General features: G+C 45.0%; 1 protein-coding gene across 1 annotated transcript in view; it reads left to right on the forward strand.

Annotated features, from left to right (window-relative positions):
- Window positions 1–22,878, forward strand: part of LOC144784313 (ankyrin repeat and fibronectin type-III domain-containing protein 1-like) — a 2,450,348-nt gene that overhangs the window by 703,502 nt on the left and 1,723,968 nt on the right. Inside the window, exon 3 of the mRNA XM_078663012.1 lies at window positions 15,062–15,252. Coding sequence (XP_078519138.1) covers window positions 15,062–15,252 — 191 coding nt within the window. The remainder of the gene's footprint in view (window positions 1–15,061; window positions 15,253–22,878) is intronic.

Below are 22,878 nucleotides of genomic sequence, written 5' to 3' on the forward strand. Positions count from 1 at the left end.
AGCGAACGCAGAACCAAGGTAAGCCATTGCCGCGCACGCGATAATGTTATTCAGCATGCGAGAACTACGCTACGCACCGGATCGTGGAGTAATCGACAGCTACGCGTTCTCCGCGGAACGCGGAGTTGCCGAAACTCTGCAAGCTCCGCGAACGGAGCGTAGTTCTTCGCCCAGGGTTAGAAATTATATCCAGACCAGGGGGGCCCGTGTGATGCGGAAAAAGAAGATGTGGAAGCTTACATAACCAAGCTTTTCACTCAGATCTTGGGGGACACTCCAGCAACCGCGATCCACCTGGGTAGAATACATAGAGTGGGTCGTGGCAGCCCAGGGAAAACCAGCCAGCAGACATTTTATCCTGTGTACATAGCTTCAATTTGAAGGAACTGATTCTACGAGAAGCTAGAGCATTGTCACAAATGATCTTTAGATGTAATTCTATACAGCTGTTTCAGGATCTTGCTGCTTCCACACTCCAGAAACGGAGGGAGATTCGTCCAGTCATAAAAGACCATAAGATTCCCTACTCTTGGGGCCACCCCTTTTGGCTGATCTTTCACTGGCAGGACCAACTCCTTCAGCTATTAACCTTGAAGGAGGCATGTGCACTGCAGCAGATTGACACCCAAGATGTGGAGAACACAGGAGCAGAGAGATGAAAGGGTTGAGCAGGTGGACATCTGAGGTGGAGACGGGTGGTTTCTGGGTGGGGAGGGTCCAGACCGAACCCAGAGAGCATTGCATCAGAGAGGAGAGTCCTGCTGGAAAAGCTTTCAAAGACTCAGGTTCCCAAGATCAAGTCTAAAGACATGATTCCTTTTGAGGGCAGAAGTCGGGCTGTTCGGGGTGGGGGACTGGGAAGAGAGGAGAATGGTCATGTTCCCCGCTACACTTTCCACTGGACTGGAGTTGGAGCTTTGGGCCCTCCAACGTTCTGGGTACTCTACATGTCATTACTTTTTAGCAATAAAAAAGTACGGCTAAGGAAGGTTTATACAGAGATAGGACAGAGAGAAATGAGACATGGAGGAGGGTGAGGGGTGTATGGTACGAAAGGTTTCTCCCAAGTTCTCTATGGTGGGAGGTTTAAAAGTGTTATCTCTCAATGTTAAAGGGCTTAACAACCCAGTCGAGAGACGTGCCATCATCTCCTATCTGGAACAGACACAAGCTGATATTTGCTTACTCCAGCAAACCCTTTGCAGTTTAATGATTGGCATAGGTTACGAACCAGGGCATTTCCCCATCAGTTCTATTCTTTCTTGCCACATAAGGCAGTATGGGTGGCACTGCTTTTCTCACGCTAATTCAAATGGAAGGTAGGGGTTAAAATTGCAGAAATCAAGGGCCGTCTTTTGGGGCACCGGGCCCACATGGGTACACAAGTGTTGGTGATGGGTTTCATCTATGCCCCAAACGAGGGCCAGGAAAAATTCCTACAGGACAGGGAGCAGTGTCGGAAATTATGTCAATGGGGGATCGATGGGTGATTCTGGGGGAGACATCAATTTAGTGTTACACAATGGCTTGGATTGCTCGGTTCAAAGACAAGGGAATTCAGGAGCAATATCAAAGGATGGGTCTCAATGGTTGCAGGAGTTAGGACTGAGAGACCTTTGGAGGGGAATCACCCAGACACGCAGGACTATACTTTTTACTCCCATGCGCACAAATCCCATGCCAGACTAGACTACTTTTTAGGGTCCCGGGAATACAAGTAGCCCTGGAGTCGATAGAGATAGAGCTGCGTGCTCTATCGGACCACTCTGTGGTTTACGTGGAGCTATCCCTACCAAGGGTGGGAACCCAGGTGCATACAAGGAGACTATGGGAGAATCTATACTGGACAGGAAGTGGTTGAGCAGATAAACGTAGCAGTGAATGACCTATAAGGATCTATTGCAGAGGGCGAAAGCAGATATGGCTCGTTAGAGATGGTCTTGGCTGGAATGGATAGCAGCCTTAAATATGACGATATTACCCAAAGCTCTGTACCTGTTCTAGACCCTCCCACTGCAGTCCCGAAGGGGGATGCAACTTTGGTTACAAGGGGAGCTGCAACAATTTGTATGGGCCGGTAAGTGCCCCAGGATGAGCTGAGACCATAGCTGGTGCTCTCCTTTGAGGGGTGGTCTGGGGTTCCGTGCTTGCTCCATTATTACCAAGCAACTCAGCTTTGGTACTTGGTGGAGTGGACGAGACCGGAGTCTGAAAAACGGTTGCTAATTATGGGCAAGGCTCTACCTGGAATAGACCTGTGGAAGATTCCCCTCATGACATAGCCCTACTAATCTTTATCTTTCATTGATATAATCACCCACTCAACATGTTTGGTAGGTAGTAGTGAGTTGAAAAGTGCTGACATCTTTCCCTTACCCCTAACTCCTGTGGTTGGGAATGGGGATTTAACCTCAGGCATGGACGTTAGTTTGTTCAAGGTCTGGCAGAGGCTGGAGTGTTGTTCAGTGGGTCACTTCTTTGATGAGGAAGGCCCCCTACCCTTTGATTACATATGGGTAGTATAAGCAATTCCTGAAGGGGAGCGATACCGGTACACCCAGTTAAGACACTGGCTGATGCAACCCCTGGTGAAAGAGGCGCCTGCTAACCCATTTTGAGAATTGGCTGCTAGGCAAAGATACAGACAGGGGACTAATCACAGAACTATATGGGTAACTACGGGAAGGGGAGGCTGCTCTGAGATCACCCTCGCAGCTCCGGTGGGAGTGTGAGGAGGGTAGACAGTTAGCCATAAAAGAATGGCTAGATATCTTCTACCGAGCACAATACACTGCATCAAACACTGCTAGTATAGAGACAAGTGACAAAAATAGTTTCATACTGGTACCTGACTCCTGAAAGACTACACCGGATGAACCCAGAATTAAGCAATAGGTGCTAGAAGGGTTGTGCTTCCCGGGTAATACTGCTACACATAATCTGGGAGTGCTCCAGGCTGAAACATTTTTGGGAGAAGTTATTGCTTGACATCAACACACACTTTGATACTCAGTTACCTAGGTTTCCCTCTTACATAGTGTTTGGTCTCCCTAACTCCTAACCCGCTTACCTTCCCACTGGGTTCTAGACGAGGTAGGCACATAGCTTTGGCACTGGGTGCAGCACATCAATCTGTATTGGCTGCATGGGGAACAGATAGTTCTCCGACAAGATTAAATTGGTTGCATAGGTTGTGGCATATTTTGGGAATGGAGTGACTCTCATTGACTTTGGCACAACGTGGCAATGCATACCAGGAGCTGTGGAAGCCGATCTGCTGTCTCCTCTCACAAGAATTCACAGAACTCACCTGTCCTAGGAATCTGCGGCTGCTCCGCCTTACGATACAGACAGAGTGAACCAGATGAGGGGCAGACAGTGAGTTACCTTACTAACCCAGACCTTTTTTTTCCTTTTTGTTATGGCTATTTGATTTTTGTTTAGATACCCGAAAGGGGGGAGGGGAGTTAATCTAAAAGTTGATCGAGTGGTCCAATATAACTGCATAAAGATGTGATTTAATCTCTATGTAATGCCTGACACTTGGTTCTAATAAAACATATTTAAACCTAAAAAACACGGTGAAAAGGAAGTTGCAGTTTTAAAATCTAAAACCCAAGACTGATTGTAATCGACCGGCAGAGTGTACCTTTCGGGATTCACCAACTATGTGAAGAGTCCACACACCACTCAATATGTGCAACCTATTTTTATGTTGAGCTTCAGTGTGCCCTAAGTAAGTAAGTAAGTAAACTGAATTTCTAAAGCGCCTGGTTACACTAACAGTGTGTCCCCGCGCTAGTAGGTCTGGGAGTTAAAGTGTGCCCATCTTGCCACATGTGTGTCCTTTTTTATTTTTCTGAAGGACCTAGAGACCATACCAACACCATGTAATGGTGGCTGCAGGAGAAACTTTTCTCCAGTGGCCAGCCAGTCAGAGACTTCAGGTACGCATACTCACTCTGCAGACACAAATTAGACACTAGAAAAACAATTCACTAATCAACCCAAATTCAGCTTTAAATTATGGCCCTCAAACTGTACTTGAACTGCAGACTAATAGTCCGGATATTGCTAACGTTTTAACCATTTGAACTCATCTAACTCATTTTTGTAACACTACTTTCCCTGCTTCATTTTCTTCGTATTTTCTTGTTTCTCTTTCCTATGTTTCACCATGTCTACTTGTTCCCTTAACTTGCTTTCTGCTCCCATCTCTATTTCTTAATATCTACCACACTGTTGGACATGGCCCTTTTTTCAGGTTTATCCCCAAACTTTTTGCCTTCTTCCTCCTATTCTTCCTAACCTATTGTTGCTAATTTTTTTTAACTATGGACACTGTTGATCAGTGCTAAGTGCAAGTGCTCCCTGTGTAAATGGTAATTGTGATTGGTTTATCCCTGATTGCCACATTTGGTTTACTAGTAAGTCCCTAGTAAAGTGCACCCGATGTGCCCAGGGCCTCTAAATCAAATGCTACTATGGGACCTAAGGCACAGATTGTGCCATCCACATGAGTCTCTTGCAAGCCTGCACCAGAACTGCCACTACAGTGTATGGGAGTGCAGTTTTAAACTGCCATGTCGACCTGGCAAGTACACCCACTTACCAGGCCCAAACATTCCCTTTTACTACATATACGTCACCCCTAAGGTAGGCCCAAGGTAGCCCCATGGGCAGGGTGCAGTGTATTTGAAAGGTAGAACATATACTGGTGTGTTTTACATGTCCTGATAGTGAAGTACTGCTAACTTCGTTTTTGACTATTGCAAGGACCATCTCTCCCATAGGTTATCATTGTAGCTTCCATTTAACATCTTACAAGTGTAACTTATGCTTGAGAACGGATAGAAAATTGGAGTTTGAGGTCTCTGAACTCACATTTTGAAAATCCATCTTTTAGCGAAGTTGGTTTTTAAATTTCGTGTTTGAAAATGCCAGTTTTAGAAAGTGGGCATTTTCTCGCGTTACCTTCCTGATCCGCTGCCTACATGTAGAAAACACGTCTGAGTGAGGGTGATATTTGGGCTGTTTGTGCATTCACTCTAGACAGTCACACAAAGGGAGCTGAGGTTTGCCCTGCATATCCTGATGGCTCAGCACCAGGCCAATGGGATTCCTGGGCTAGAGTGGTGGGAGGAGTTGTCACTGACACCTTAATATGGATGTGCCTGTCCTCACACAAAGCTGTCCACCTCCTGTAGTGTGTGTGGAGCCAGGTCAGGCAAAGGCAGGTCTTTTGCACTACAAAGATTTTCCTTTGATTAGTGCCTACTTCAAAGGCAGAAGCTGGTATAACTACTGGAGCTGTGACACCCTAACTTCAGAACACTTCTGGGCTAAGAGGACAGTCTGTCAGGAAGAAGAGCTGGATGTTTCAGATGGGGAACTGCCACTCTGCGTGTTGCTTTGTTGAGTTGGCCTGCTGCTTGCAGCTTCCATCCTGTGAGTGAAAGGGCTGGACTTTGCTTTCTACAGCGTGCTTCCAAGGTTCTCCAAGGGCTTGTGTGTGCTTGCCTCCTGTGAAGAAGTCTCAGGGCCATCAAAGACTTCATCTGCAGCCCCATAACTCCTCTGCTAGGAGTTCTGGCCTGCCAAGTGGTGCCATTTCCAGTTCTGGGTACTTGGAGGGGTTGTATGACGTTACAATGCACACTTTTACAACGCATACCTTTACAACGCATTTTTTACAACGCAACATCCATTACAACACATTCCATTACAATGCATGCCATTACAACGAAATTTTAAAAACTACATTCACAACGCATTCCATTACAACGCATAATACCTTTACAACGCATACCATTACAACGCATAACATTACATTGCATGTTTGGTAAGTATTGGATAGTGTAGGGGTAGAAATTACTATTCTAACTCCAGGGGGTGCAACAGTAGGGTAAGTGTTGGATAGTGTAGGGGTAGAAATTACTATTCTAACTCCAGGGGGTGCAACAGTAGGGTAAGTGTTGGATAGTGTAGGGGTAAAAATTACTATTTTAACTCCAGGGGGTGCAACAGTAGGGTAAGTGTTGGATGGTAATGTTATGCGTTGTAATGTTATGCGTTGTAATGACTGCGTTGTAATGACATGCGTTGTAGTGGTATGCGTTGTAGTGTCATGCGTTGTAAAGGTTGCGTTGTAATGGCATGCATTGTAATGGATGTTGCATTGTAAAAGTTTCGTTGTAATGGTAGTGCATTGTAAAAGTTGCGTTGTAAAGGTTTTTTCCCCTTGGAGGTTGTTTTGCTGCTATGAAACCAAGAAGATCCACGCACCGATTCTCAGCACCTGTTTTTCCTATGCAGTTTCACAGTGTGAGCGAAATACCCAACACATTGACGCAGTGAGTCCGAAGAATCGTCGCAGCACCTGCCATGAAGCTGAAAGACCACTGCAATCAGAGTCCGGAGCACCGTGTCACCTCCATCCGTGGCACTTACTCCTACTCCGACACATCACCTGCTTCACGGCTGGGAAATTGACGCAGCACCTGTTCCCCCACATCAACCTAGCACGCCTGGATTTTGAATGCATCATCCCTGTAGGCCAAGTTCTTCATCGACGTTGCCAGCAGCAGAGAACCAAGGCTGCATGTCCAGAGTTCGACGCATCACCTCCCCTCAATTAAGGAATTGACACATCACATCCCCTGCCAGCAAGGAATTGGCGCATCACCTCCTATGCACCGCAGCAAGGATTTGACTCATCAATTCCTCTAGCAGTATGGAATCAACACATCACCTGCCCTGCGAATAAGGAAACGACGCATCGCTTTGTTTTCTAGTGCCTCCTTTCCCCTGTGCCTGCTTTCATGTCTGATTTTGACACATCCCAGCTACTTTGTCATAAAAGTGACTCATCCGTAGTTTCCTATGGACTGAACTGTTTTGAAACTTTTAAAAGTGATACCTTTACTTTGTGTATGTTGTGTTTTTGTCATTTTTGTCTTGTTTTAGTAAGATAAAGAGTGGTTATTTTTCTAAACTGTTGTGGTGTCCATTTGTAGTGTTTTCCCTGTGTTACTGTGTGTGTTTTGTACAAATGCTTTACACATTGCCTCTAAGATAAGCCTGACTGCTCATACAAATCTACCAAGGGGATGAGCAGGGGGTATTTCAGCTGTGTAATCCCCTTACCCTGACTAGGACAAGGGTACCTCCAAAGACAGTGTGCAAGCCACTTCCAACTGGAGACTCCCATTTCTAATAGACACCAGTGCTCCATTGTCTATTTCTGCTTTCCATTCCCCCCTTTGCTTCCCATTGAAGTAATTTCCTACTGTGTCTACCATGGGAAAGACCGGGGATTTACTCCAGCAAAGCCCTGGAGTAAATCCTTTTCCAACATGGGAAGGCAATGTAACAGCCCCAAGCATCGTAGGGGTGTGAGGGAAGGGATTTCTTGACCCATCAAAATTGTTTCACCTTGGAGAAAAAGTAACAAAGAAAGAAAATAAATGTCTAGTTGCTTGGCAAGGCTGCCTTTTCGCAGTGTATAATTGCGACCCGGTAGACATAGCAACAATGAGTCAACATTTAAAGGAAATTACATGACTCAATGACGCAGTTCTCGAGACGTACTACTAATGAGTTTTGTACATCGGGAAACATCGTAAATCTGCGCCTGTGTGTGCCCTGGTGTAATTTTATGGGTGCACATTTACGATGCACTTTGACCCCTTACTCTGAACTCGTGCTTCCTTCCTTCTACCTCTGGACTTATTATGATGATACTGCGCATGCATCTGTAGGTCGTAAAGTAAGGAGACAGCTGCACCATGAGGCGATGGATTCAGCGCTCAGCACGGAGAAGCTCGTGGTGTGTCGAGGGTTAATGTAACGCGAGGCCGCGAGATTGTCGGAACTGATAACTCAACCAGTCAAAACATCTTCTGATCTGTTTCCCTGGCATATGCGGTGCTCAGATACATTAACTATCGGGGCAACATCTGTTCGCCGCAAGAGGTGCCCTGCTCCCCCTGCTGGTGGTTCGCAAGGCCCCGCGCCTCGTCTGCCTCTGCCATGTGTGGTACCCAAGCGGGCCTTTCGTAGCTGCTCTGCCTGCTGCTCGCTGTGCAACTAATAACATCCCCAGGCATTTCCATCTCGTCTGTCTGACTGCATCCGAAATACAGAACATATTGAATGGGCTGTATCCGTTTTTCCTCAGCGGCTCACAGCATGGGAAATGGAAATTGCCGTGTTTATCCCTTTATCTCGGTGTATCGCTGCATGGGAGAAAGAGCATCCGAGGGCATTGCTGTTCCTTCTGGCCCGCCATATATAATTCTCCACAATTAAGGGCTACGGGCTTCTTTCCCCTTTCATCTCTCTGCACAGTATCTCTGCGTGGAGAAACAACCGCCCCAGGAATTTGAGTCATTATCATCCTGCTGGGTTATTGTGTCGGGTGAAGGACATCCCATGCCCCTCTCTCTCTTATGCTTTGATTTTTCTGTTTCTTTGAGATACGGGGCCATTTGTCCTATTTTGCTACTCTCAACATACCGGTCCCAATTTGTGACCAGTATTTTTGCGACCAATGTATTAGTAGGTCGGTTTGTAAAAAACAGAATTGGTCGCAATCCGGCCTATCGAATTATTATCCTTTAGGCAGGTTGCAAATTGGCACTCAATCCGATTGGCTACAAGGATACTGATGGTGGCCTGCACAGGTCGGCAAGGCCACCATGTGTGTAACTGATTTTCAGGTAAGTAATCTTTTTTTCTTTTATAACTATGTTGCCCATTTTCCTTTAAGGAAATAAAGCTGTGTTAAAAAAAAGAACAAAAAACACAAAATTCGTTTAAGACTCTAAAACAATTTTTTTTTTCAAGTTCCCCTTCTGAAAATGGGTTTCCACCTCCTATGAGGTATTAGTTAAATTTCCAATGTTTTGTGGCTAGGTTTTAGTCAAACTATTGATAAATGGGATACTGATTTAGTATTTGGAAGAGACATCTAAAGCACGTAATTTACAGATACCGAAATGGTGTCTCTTCAAAATCCAATTTTAGGAATCGGAAAAACTTTTCCTACTCCACTAATGGAATTGGTATATGAGAAAAAAAATATGTCAGTCGCAAATCTATAATCGAAGCTTTGGCGACCATTAAAATGATTAGTTCCGCTCGAGGCTAGAGACACTGTTTCCCTTTCACAAGCCCTGGGAGATTGCCGGTTTTAAGATTGACTTTGGGACCAAGGTGTAAGGACATCGCACGGGCGTGTAGCGGGACTGCGAGGACCAGGGGGCCAAGTTCCAGCTCATCGGCCGCACCTGGGTTCTCTTCTCGCTCCCCCCATTCGCCCCACCCCCTCCCAGTCTCTCACCGTTTAACTGGAAGAACTGCTACGCGCACGCGGGATGCGCGCGGGTCCAAGCTCGGGGCTAAGCCCGGGCAAAGGGCGGGCCGTTTGAGGCCGTTAGTGGACGGGAGGGACTGGACCGGGCCATCCCCCTAATTTCCGCCTTCCACAACAACTGATTCCCATATTCTTGCCTGGCTATCCTGAAGTTCTGCTCGAACAAATGGCAACGAGGGAAACAAGAAGCAAGGCGGTTACCATGGTCACAGGTACTCTGGATAATTTCTTTGCTAAGGCTAATACCGTGGTAAATAAGGGGCTCATAGTCTTAGAAAAACAAATAGCGGAAGGATTGAATGTTCGCACCTGGCTTCCCCAGGGTCTTCCTCTAATGGTAGATTGTCACAACTGCTGGATGTTACTCACTTATCACTTATGGATAGCATCAACCAAACTATAGAGTCAGTTCTGCAGCAGCTGAGGACTCCGTCCAACTCAGTTAGGGATCAAGACTCTGTCCACACTACTGATAGGGTGGCATCTTCCCCTACACTACGGACTGTTCCACCTAGGGACCTGGGGAATGGTCCTACTGAAACGGATTATATGGGTCTCAGAGAGGGTGCTGTCCCGAAAAGGAAAAGATCGCGGAAGTCTAAAATTGCCAAAAGGGCTAAAATAGATTCCACCTCAAATATCGCAGATGACAGCACTGACGTTTCTGGAACCCCTTTCTCTGAAATGGCAAGTCCCGTAGTCCACGCCACTAACCCAATACCCCATCACACTGGCCCATTTATCTTTGGAGGGGGACTTCCAGACACTTCAGAGCATATCATTTCCTCACTTACTGACATCATTAAAAGTTTGTTGGATCCCCTATCCCTAAAATTGGACTGTATTGAGGCTAGACTTTTAGCACTAGAAAGATCAGGTGGAAATGGGGTTGATCAGCAAGGGTTGCGACTAAGTACAAATGGAGTAAATGGGACTAACAATGGGATTTCTCTCCCGCCCAGTGCTTCTATTACTGTGGTTCCAATTCTGCCAACAACTGTTTCCACGGAGAATGCCCCCACAATCACTCCACCACTACCTGCCCCCGGTCCCACCTGTCAGGAGGTTGAAGTTACCTACTCCGGCTAGCTCACTGGGACAGGAGAGACCGCCTAACGTAATGGCTGACTGCCCCAATCGGCTAGGTAACACCTTTAACCGGCGAAAAGCAGTCAACTTGCCTCCCGAGGCGGCGGCTTATACTGTAATTTTGATGGGGGTTCCTGAGCTCTCCAGCAATGTGGTGGAATCTTATGATTCCCTACGTAACAAAGTTATCAGCTGGCTAAACGTTCAAAGGCCCCTACCACCTAACCTTAGAGGAGAAGTACTGATGGTTAGAAGGGTCCCATGGCTTGGGTATACAGTCAAGAAAAAGGGGGGAGATTGTATAATCATAAGTTTTGGGAGTTCTCAGGTTGCTACGTACATCTGCAATTGGCTGGGGAGACAGAATTCCATAGAACTGGTCCCCCTGTCGTTCTTCTACCCCAATGCGCGAGATGTGACTATGGGGAGGGACGACGGCTGGACCAGGGTGGGATTTGCTGTTGACGGTCAAGGTATAGGCCTACTCGTTATGACACCCCTCTCCATGGCAATTATGTTCACTCCAACAGATACAGTTGCCTTGATCTGGTCGATTGACTCAAGAAGGGCGCCTCTATTGGGGATACTCAAGGTGTAGCACCTGAAACCGCTGGGGTGGGGACAGGTAGAGAGGTAATTGATCTCACCACTGAAGACCCTGACGCATCTCCTTTGGAGAACATAGCCACGGGCAGTTCCCGGGGCCAACTAGTTAACTTATCCCCGTGTTCACCTGGTCCAAATCTAATATCTGAAGCTCCTGATGACCAGGGAATCCTACCGAATAGGTCTGAACCACCACTACTAGGTACCGGTGCTGTGATAACCATGGGGATGGTACCTAAGACCCCCGTAGGAACCATGAAGGTCCTCTCCTGGAACTTGGCAGGTATTGCTAACAAACTAGACACAAATGACTGGGCTTCCTTGGTAGGCAGCAGCGACATCTGTCTCTTCCAGGAGACTGGGGCCAGGGAACACTTCCCTAGAGCAGGTTATGCAACCTTCTACATCAACGCTAAGTAGAATGGCAATGGGAGGCCTTCGGGTGGACTAGCTGTCTGGGTGGCCAGTCATATTGGCTGTAATGCGGAGATAGTACCCACTTATTCGGAGGACATACAATGTGTCCTCCTTAAATGGCCCAATGCCTTAAATCTGGCAATTGTTAATGTGTACTCACGCCCAGTCAGTGCGTCCATGGAATCACCCACTTTGGACGATCTCTCACTATTTTTGGGTCAACTTCCCACTGACTGTAAGATATTGATGGGTGGAGACTTTAATTGTCATTTCAAGCCCCTTGAAGGTCTGAAGGAGGGTGCCCTAACTGCTGAAGATGACCATTGGGGGATCCCCCCATGCCAATCCCCTCATCCTAAATCATGGTCCCCTTTAGCAGTGCAGATCATGTCCCTGACTTTGAATTTTGCTCTGAGGGCTTGTAACGGGCGCACCCCATCTGATACCCCCTCAATGTGCACCTTTAACAGGAAGAACCACAAATCACGCCTGGACTACATTTTTGTGGATACAGGCTTGTGGTCAAAGGTCCAGGATTTTAGGATTGTAGAAAGAACAGACAGTGACCATAATGCCCTCTGTCTAGATATGGCTTACCCCGTCCCTGCTGCAGTGCTGCCATCTAGTGACCTCAATGAAGATCTAGGGAATTTGGTTCTTAGCTCCAACAGACGCAGGGTAAGATGGGGGAAATTTGTAAATTCAGAAGAGAGCATAATTAAAATCTATGAATTAGCACTCCCTAAGCTAGATGAAATAGATGGACTGATCAATCAACCCAGAGCCACAGATTTTAATGAGAAAATAGCCCAAATCCACACAGATTTAGTGGGAATTTTAGGAGAGGTTTTTTACCCAGTGGTGGTCCCAAGGAAGACAAAGACTCGTACCTCAGCCTGGTATAACTCCACCTGCAAAAAGATCAAGACCAAGCTGATCTCCACAATAAAAGCAGGTACTAATAAAGACAAGGTTGCTGAACTTAGGCGCAAATACAAGGAAGCTCTGGCACAAGCAAAATCAGAATGGGACTGGAATAGATGGCAGGACCTTTCCCTAGCACTAGAAACGAGGGACTCTAGAAAATTTTGGTCTCTGGTTAACACTGGCTCAGGAGAACCAAAAACAGCAGTGGAGCCAAACATCGCTGCTGCAGTTTGGGAAGCCCACTTCAGCAAATTGTACCAAGATACTCCTGAATTTGCTAATGAGGCGGCCCTTGATGTTATATCTGACCCCGTAGATGGACTAGAATTTACATTGGGTGAGGTAGTTAGAGCCATAGAGAGACTGGCAATGGGGAAGGCCCCGGGACTCGACAGATTGCCTGGCGATCTGTTTAGATACCATCCAGAGATCTGGGGCCCGTACCTCCTCATTCTTTTTAATTCCATCCTGGGAGGCATGGAGATCCCCTGCACTTGGCTGGGGGCAGAGATAGTACCAATTTTCAAAAAGGGCTCTCCTCTGCTCCCAGCCAACTACAGGCCGATCAGCCTTATAGACGTACCCCAAAAACTATTTTCTCGCCTTCTCCTCGACCACCTTATAGAGTGGATGGAGGATAACGAGATTCTTAGTCCCCTCCAGGCGGGCTTCAGGAAAAACACGTCCACCGTGGATCAGATTTTCCGCCTCGTTCTCCTCTAATGGAAAACAGTGAGGATCGAGGGGGGGAGTCTGTACATGGTGTTCGTGGACCTGAGGTCCGCATTCAACTTGGTTCCCCGCAAGAAACTATGGGAGGTCCTAAAAGAGCTGGGTGTTCCTTCTCACATACTGCATGCTATAATAAGGCTCCATGAAGGCAATTTTGCCCAGGTTAGGTGTGGGAGGGATGGAGCGCTGTCCTCTAGGTTCCCAGTTCTCAGAGGGGTAAGACAGGGTTGCGTTCTTGCGCCGACCCTGTTTTGCCTCTTTGTTAACAGTGTCATATTCCAACTTGACAACCTCAGGGACAATGACGCACCCCTGTTGGCAGGCAGGAGGGTACCGGCTATTATGTTTGCCGACGATACCCTCCTGCTTTCCAAATCCCCGACGGGGATTCAACGGATATTAGATGGGTTTGGCGTTTTCTGCAGGCAAAATGGTCTGGAGATCAATACAGAAAAAACCAAATTCATGATATTTAATCCCTCTTTTACAACTAGGCCTAATCCAACACTGGGCTCTGCAAGGCTGGAAAGGGTAAAAACGTTTCAGTATCTGGGGGTAACTCTGCACGAGAAATTATCATGGGGCCCTCAGATAGCTACATCCCGGTTGAAATTGTCCCAATTATCGGGCGCAATCCTGAAGGTCGCAAATACATCAACCTTTAAACCCATTAGTCCAGCCGTGGAGATGTATAAAACCCAAGCAAAAGCGGCCGCATTATATGGTAGTGAGCTGTGGGGCCACAAAGCTGGGGCAGAATTAGTCAGAGTAGAAAATAACTTCCTCAGACGCCTTCTGCTTCTCCCCCAAGGCACACCCTTGCTACCACTAAGACTAGATCTGGGGCTCCCCATAATAGGGGACGAATTGGAACTAAAACCCCTGAGGTTTTGGCACAGGCTCTGGTCCACTGGTGAACTTGCACACTACAGGGAAGACCTTAAGCATGTTATGAAGCTCAACCAGCGTGACAGAATACCGTAGTTGACCTGTATTAAGAGAGAACTACATCGTCTGGGACTCCCTGAGTTATGGGAGGACCCTGAAAGAGGCTGTCAAAGGGTCCCTCGTAAAAGGTTGGTGGAAATATTCAAGGAGAAAAGTCTAGTCTCTCTGGTGTGTGCACCCAACAACGGCACCCTGACCGAACAATTCCTGGATTCCAAAAATTCTTATCATTTTGAAGGTTTCATGGACATCATATTTCCCATTTTAGCAAGGAAACTGTTCATCCAATGGAGGCTAGGCACCCTGCCCCTGAAAACTTTTACTTGCAAATGGACAACGCGGGATGAAAAAACCTGTCCTGGGTGCAATAACCATGATGAAGAAGAAATTCACGTTCTGTTCTTTTGTCCGGTCTACACTAGACCGAGGAAATACTGGCTAGTGCCTTTGTGTAGGAACTTGGGCATAAGAAATTACTTACACTCATACAGAATACTGAAGACAAGTACCCTGCCCCACATTGTCTTTGCAGTTGCCAAGTTTATAATGGCCATGTGGCAGATAAGGGGGAAAATACCAAAAGACTGAACACTGATATGAATTGTAATGAAATTGTACTCATGTCTAGACTCTTCAGGGAAATGAACTACCTATGGAACGTACCATCTCATGTTTTTATTGTATGTGGATGTCTTTTAAATGTTTTAATGTTTTTAATGAATCTTTTATGGTCTCTAACGGCCGAAATAAAGAATTTTTGGATTGGATTGGATTAGTAAATCTTGTCAAAGATTTTTGGGTGTCTGACTTTACGACAGAGAACAGTTTTTAAAGTCGAGTTCTCTTGCAACCCTCATGTTTAGTAGTGAATATAATGTGTCCAAAGTTTTGAAAGTCATCCACTTACTGATATCTTCCTGATGACGTTTTTAATTTTAATAGTACCCCCCCTTTCTTGTTTTTCAGGTCATTGGATAGGAAGTTACAACGACCTGTTTTAGGAAAGTCACATACTCTGCCCAGCATCCCTCAGTCACCAGTCTTGGGCAGAGTATCCCACTTAGACTCAAAGATACACCTAGAAGACATGCCTGGACTACATGGTAGGACTTCCACCTCCTCAGAACCATCGAGAGGCTGCACAGTCCCCTCTGCAGGTATGTTGAAATGGTTAAAATGAAAGTTGTTTTATAACATATTTTATTGACAAGTTTATAATATATTTATTGAAGTAGCATATTACAGAGGGAATAATGTAAAGTAAGGGTATATTAGAGAGTCTACCTAAAAATATCTGTACTCACCTCAGATTATGCCTACAAATATTTACAGAATTCCACGACACACAGTGATAGGCAGAACATTGAAGATGTTAAAAGTTAATACATAAAGTGGTGGGTAAAGTGCTGATTTGATAGTACATTTATGTAAGGCTGAAATCATATACATGGTGTCTAACTTTAGACAGGAGAGAGAGGTCTGAGTTGAAACAAAGTTTTAAGGCCCTTCTTGACAGACAGGAGTAATTCAACATTTCCTGAATTAGCATTCAACAAGATACAAGCAATTGTTGGTAAGGCTTTGCCATCAGCCACCCTCCCAACACATTTGGGTGAAATTAAGGTTACATTGGATTGGTAAGGTGGGCACTTGGGCAAAGGACGATGGGACGGTATCTAAGTTGCAGCTGTAGGCCGCTTTCCTGGGCAGCATGGAGGCCAATTTGGGCTGTGTCTGTGCTGTTCAGATTCCGCCAAGGGCCCAGTGGGGGCCTGAGTGGCCTTACCAGTGGTAGATGGGCCTCGTTATCACCCTTTTGCCAAGGCGCGGAGGTGTCATTCTAGTCTCTCTCTGGGCCATCCCCTTAATGTATGCAAATTGAGCAGGGGCAGGGGGCCTGAGCAGAAGTGGCTTCTCCTATATTCAGGTGTGGTAAACCAGTGTGAACAAATCCGTGCACAAAGTGTACTGGCAGCATTTGCATTTTTGTTTATCTCAGTGAAGTTAAGAAAACATGCCTCTTTTAGACAACCCTCCCCTTCTTTTCATAATACTTAAAGCAGTGTTTTGCGAAATGGCGCAATCCACAAATGTGGGAAACTTTTTTTAGGTTGCCCACACGTATTTTTCATCCCAATCGAACCCTGAATTTAGGCTGTTCGCTGAGGATTTAAGTGCCTTAATTGAACCGTACTACCCAAAAGCGTTGGTTCATCGATTTTGGCACTTTAGCTTGAACATCTCTTTGGTTTTAACGTTTTTAACTTGATTTTGATATGAGACACAGCTGGAAGCCAGTGGACATCATGTAAAGCAGATGAGATGTGAACTCTACAGGATGTGAACTTTTTTCTGTGGCTGTAGATGTTCTGGCCAATAAGACAATGTGTGTATGACTTTGGAGCCAATGGCGTCACTTGTGACTGTGACCCTTATCGCTGTCTGACAGTAAACATCTTGGTTACTTCAACTTCCTAAAATGGAAATTAGATGCTGAAATAATTAAATGTATGTGTTTATTCATAGCCACCCAAGTGCCTCCACACTACTTCAACAGTTTTACCTTTACTAGAGCTGTCACTTTCTGTATTTTGTAGACCACTTCATCGACTCACCTTCAGTCTTCTATCAGATCTTGAGAAATATGGAACACCAGGTGGGTGTTACCAGTACAGTTTGAAACTCAACTGCAAAGTCTATATGGAGATATTGCAGTGGTTTGATAAAAACGGTGAAAAAGACAACTCTTGTAGTGCCCCAGAATTTACTATCAGAATAGTTAATGTTTCCTGTCTTGCTTCTAATCCAGCTTTCCTAGTGCAGAGAAAAGGCTAGTCACCTGCCAGGAGCATTTTGACCCCCAATCATCTCTTTAGTACTAGCCCAAAAGGTTACATGAGCAAGGACATCAAATGCCATTGGCACAAATTGTATTGAGCATACAGTTAGGCAGTGTCCAAGGTTCTGCATGGATGAAAATCAGATTATTTGTTGCCCAATAACGAATTTCTTTCTGAGAAATTCTACAACTGGGTTATGGGTCTCTGATTCAGTATTTTCAATAAGCATAGAACACTAAAAAAGGGGCAGTAGTTTTGTGCATTTGACAACTCTAAAGATGTCTTAACTAAGTTGTTCCAGGAACAAGCTGTAGGAGGTAACCCATAAACCCAGTTGAGACCTGGGTAACAAGTATGTGTAACAAAAACAATGTCTCAACAGGTAATATTTGCAGCCAATTATTCAAGAGTATGCATATCATTTGTAAGAAAGAAGTGGAAGCAGGGAGGCAATGATGATTTGTGCAATAATAGCTAAGAGCAGTTTATATTAAACAATAAATATAGCACTGTATTACATTAAATGATCATGTAACTCATGCAACTTGTGCACAATTGTGCTCGTGAAGAAGGTGAGCGGCGCAAAGTGACAAGTGAAAACCAGTGAAACAACAGCACAAGAAAGCAATAATAACAATATATATACAGAAACCCATACAAAATGGTCCAGTTTCATTATATGGCAAAATAAGGTGAGTCAATGAATATATGACGCTACTTAGCATGCCATTACTTCGCAAGCTTTTAGTGCGATGTTTTTACAATGCATCTACCATTACTCCGCATATTTTTAATTAGCAAACATTACTCCTGAAATGCATTTGTAAAATGAGAAACTGCTTTTTTGTGCAGTTAATTACTTCGCAGACCACTACTCCGAAAATGCGTACCATTTTCTTTTTTTTAAAAATAAAGTAATCTAACCCCTGTGACGGGATTACAGGGAAATAGGGGTTTTGGGTAGGGGAGTATTTTTAAATATATTTTTAATAATAATAGTTGGTTATTAAATTCAATAAACATCTTTTTTTCACATTGTTTTTTTCTGTTAATCAACACCCAAACACTTTGAAAGGTTTTACTTTATTTTTCTAACTTTTAATAAATAAATAAACACCCCTGCACTGCGCAAAATACAAAGTGCAAATACACTACACTACACAAACTTTTCAACACTACTCTAATCCCTTCAACACTACCTTTAGCACAACCCTAGCCTGTGCCACAGTCATGCCCCTACATGCAAACACTTCCCTACACTACCCCCTGACACCACCCTAAACCCTAAAACACTACCCTACACTACATAAACACTACAACACTACCCTAAACCCTATAACACTACCCCCGTTCGACCCTACCCCTAGCTCCAGTCCGTCCCCTACACTGATACACTACCCCACACCACCCCTTACACTACCCAAAACCCTAAAACACTACACTACACAAACACTACAACACTACCCTAAACCCTAAATCACTACCCCATCACAAACCTACCCCTTCTATGAGCCCGCTGCCTATACTGAAACACTACCCTGCACAACCCTCCGACACTACCCTAAACCCTAAAACACTACCCTACACTACACAAACACTACAACCCTACCCTAAACCCTATACCACTACCCCCAGCACGACCCCAACCCTACTCCCAGTCCATTCCCTACACTGAAACACTACCCTACACGACCCCTGACACTACCCTAAACCCTAAAACAATACCCTAAACTACACAAACACTACAGCACTACCCTAAACCCTATAACACTACCCCCAGTACGACCCTACCCCTACCCCAGTCCGTCCCCTACACTGATACACTACCCTACATGACCCCCTTACACTACCCTAAACCCTAAAACACTACACTACAACACTACCCTAAACCCTAAATCACTACCACCAGCAAGACCCTACCCCTACTACCAGTCGGTCCCCTACACTTAAACACTACCCTACACAACCCTAAACCCTATAACACTACCCCCAGTACGACCCTACCCCTACCCCAGTCCATCCCCTACACTGATACACTACCCTACATGACCCCCTTACACTACCCTAAACCCTAAAACACTACACTACAACACTACCCTAAACCCTAAATCACTACCCCCAGCAAGACCCTACCCCTACTACCAGTCTGTCCCCTACACTTAAACACTACCCTACACAACCCTAAACCCTCAAACACTATCCTACACTACACAAACACTACAACACTACCCTAAACCCTAAAACACAACCCCCTGCCCTACACTAAATCTAAAAAAACTACTACTCAAACACCCTTAAATAAATACACACTCCCACTTACCTCTCTCCTATTTGCACGTCCCGTCGTAGTAAAATAATGCAGAGTAATAGCATTTACGAAGTAACAGAATGCTATGTAAAAACATGTGAAGTAAAGGTAAACGCGAACTAAAAAATGTGTAGTAATAGCACTTCGTAGTAATGCCCAAGTAGTAATGGTGTGTTACCGAGTCAATAGATTCATGGACCATGAGACAGAAAGGTGCCAAACAATTGCGCTGGGAAGTCAAAGGCATTTTTAGCTGGATGGTATTCTTTATTGCATTTTGAAATTTCTTAGATTTATGTAATTTCCATGCAAGATACCAGATTTGGTCCCGCACTATAACGTTAAGAAGAGATCGGCAGAGTATCCTTTCTCAAAGTAAACGAGGGTAAAACATGTGTGTACCCTGTAGATACAATGTTGCTGGTAGGACCACTTCAACAACAGAGGGGGGATAATAAATTGGAGCACCACACCTTCAGATACCTTGGATTAAGGATATACCAAAGAGACGAGGACCCAATTACCGGGAAGATAGGAGTTGTACTGAGAGCACTTAAAAGAAGATTTGCATTTTGGAAGACTCTAAAGTTGTCAGTTATGGAGCTAGTCACTTTGTCTAAAATGGTGATGTTGCACAGACTGTTATATGTTTTTCTTAACTTACAAATCTGACTACGTACAAAATGGTTTAGAGGACACTTATGAGGGACTTCTTATTGGGAAAAAATAGACAATAAACTTGAAGATACTTCAGATAGCCATTCTTGAATGGGGACTGGGAGCCACAAACTGCTAAATATACTACAAGGTGGCACAGACCCAATGGATCGCAAGATGGCTACACAGGAGAATGCCTCCAAGAAATGGGCGCCCTCGGAAACTATTGCAACCTGAGTGCATTTATTGCATTACTGTTAATTAAGAGAAGATGAGAGGCTTGCCCAGATTAATAAGAATTGCTCTAAGGCATTGGAGGAGATGGATGGGCAGTTGCAGGGAGGTCTCTGGAGCTTGTTATTTCCCTGTAGCTTAGAGCCGAACGTCAACCACATTGGCTTTTCGAGTCACTCAGGTAGTCCTCTGTTCAAGGAGAGGGTCCTCTTTCCCTTAAGCAGCAAGGCAGGCCTCAAACAGCATGGCAGTCCTCTGAAGAACAAGGTAGGACTCAAGCAGCAGGGCGGTCCTCTAGTCAGACCCCCCAGGATATTGTGGCATGGATTAGCAAATTAACACAAATATGGAAATTTAGTGGCACAAATATGGAAATTTAACAGCATTTTGAACCGAGAAATGTACGTTTCTGGGTTCCGCCATTACGGCTGTTCCAAGAGGAACAGCCGTAATGGCGGAACCGAGAAACGTACGTTTGAACTACCGAGATTGTTCCCTGATGAAGGTGCAGAAAGCACCGAAATGCATTGGAACTTGTACACATGTATTTGGAAGATGAAGATAAAATTATGTGAATGAAACATGAGTATGAATAGAGAATCATGGTTGAAGAATAAACCAAACATTGATGAAAACAAGGAGTATAAATATATTGTTTTGAAGCATGAATGAAATGCGGGCTGAATAAGGTTCAGCTTTAACCCAGTGCCCAGGGTGACAGACCTACAAGCAGTAGAGCTGCAACTCACGGATTATTCATATACACTCCAGGAGGGGAGTTGTACCCTGGATAGCACGGAAAATACGAATAAACACAGGCAGTGCACAACCCACAACCACAAATATTGCTCTATGCCATGGCAGACATACTGAGGCCTGTAGATGGGAAAACGTGTAATGTTTTGTTCACTGTTAGTTAATATCGCATTATTGTAATATGCTACAGGATGGATTTGTTCTAACCATAAAAAGAGATGGGCGATGCAATGTATGTGCGTTTTGTAAGTTCAGTAATCTTACGTACCAATAAAAAGATTATCAAAATAAAATAAAAAAATATTGCTCTACGCAGATTTGTGGCATGGTCGTGGGTGTGAGCTCTTATACAATACAGCCCCCACCTCAATGTGACTTACAGATGATGTGTGTGCAGTCCACATCCCAAATATGCAACTCTTCCCATCTCCTTACGGCTCTAACACTGGTACCACTGCACCTGTTGCACCAATGGTAGCTACCGCCCCTGTGTGAAAGCCTTTTCTGTGTTCTTGTGATCCTAGGAACTATTAGGTTCCTCCTGTCGCAGGTTCTCATGCTGTAGGACACCTGCAGTGTGAGCTTTTCTTGAGTGTCTTGTCAGTGTTGCAAGACTTTCTTAGTGTGACCTTCTACGCAGTGTCTCAGAATCCAAGCTAGGATCCAGAGTAGTATCAGATTTCCTCAGCAGTGCCAGATGACCAGTTCGTAAAGTATTTCTAATCTTTAAACTATTACTATTTTACACAGATTTCCTTTCTTTTTCACTTCAAACCTTGTGATTCTTCATTTTATGGTTGTTTATAAGGACTTCCATATTTGAGATGTGTTGGTACTAACTTCTCAAGTCTTTCCCCAGTGATCCTGCAAAGTTGTCAAATACGCTAATAAATATAAGGAAAATAGGAGCCACAACCTGTGGTACATAGTGAATAATCAGCCATAACTGAGGTGCAAAGGGAACATCACAGTTCTGGGCCCCTGTACTACGGCACCTGTTGCACTGTTGACAACTAAAACCCCTGGCTGTCCCTGTTTATCTCAAAGTAAGCAACAATCCAGACAGACCTTCCAGTTTTTTTTGCTTTACTGGTTTATATAACTCGAACCGCATCGCTTTACATCAGCACCAGTTTTTTTTGCTGGTGTATCTTTAAGATATGGAGAGATTGAGTGATTGATCCAGAATCACAGGATGTCGCGCGATGCCGAGATTCGAACCTGGCATCCCAAATCCAAATTCGTCAGCTCAGGTCATTAAGCCACACACCCTCCCCTTTAATATGCATTAACCTGGGAGAGAGAGTTACCGCTTTTGAAAATGGCCCTGAAAAATCTTTTTTAATATTGTGAGAGAGATACTGCCATCATAAGCAGTCGGGCAGGTCTGGGTGAGGAGTAGGGGAGTGGGAGAGTAGCTGTTAGTGACAAGCGGTGGCAGTTCTTAAATTGCGGCGCCTACCTGAGCAGCGGCCTGAAATACATGCAGTCCATCCGAGGAGGCCTAACACATCTTTGGTGGACAACGAAGCGCTCCGAGGAACGGAGTTGCCAGGGCTTGGTGGTCCGATACTGATAAACAACAAACACGTCTGATCTTGCACTGAGCGCTCACTACTAGTGCGGCGGCGTGGGGCTCAGAGGTTTTCAGGAAAAAAAGGTAGTGTTGAAAATGTTCATGGTTCACCCTCTGGAAAGACGAGATGAAAACCGCCACCATTTCTTTTATTGCCGCTGGGAAACCTTTTTCGTGGCCTTAATAGTAAATATCGCGGCCATCGCGCTTCTCAGCTGATTGCGTGATTATTTTCGTGAATCGCGAAATCGCGAAAAGCTTGAGGGTCTGTCTAGTAGCAGAATGCCAGTCCACTGAGAAATAAGGTTGACCTCAAGCAGAAGGGCAGTCCTCTGAAGTACAAGGCAGTATTTCTAGAGCCTTCCACAGGTGCATGAGTGTACTGATGAGTGGCTCAGTATGGCCAATATTT

This window comes from Lissotriton helveticus, chromosome 10 (genome assembly GCF_964261635.1).
Source record: "Lissotriton helveticus chromosome 10, aLisHel1.1, whole genome shotgun sequence".
NCBI classification, from domain to species: domain Eukaryota; kingdom Metazoa; phylum Chordata; class Amphibia; order Caudata; family Salamandridae; genus Lissotriton; species Lissotriton helveticus.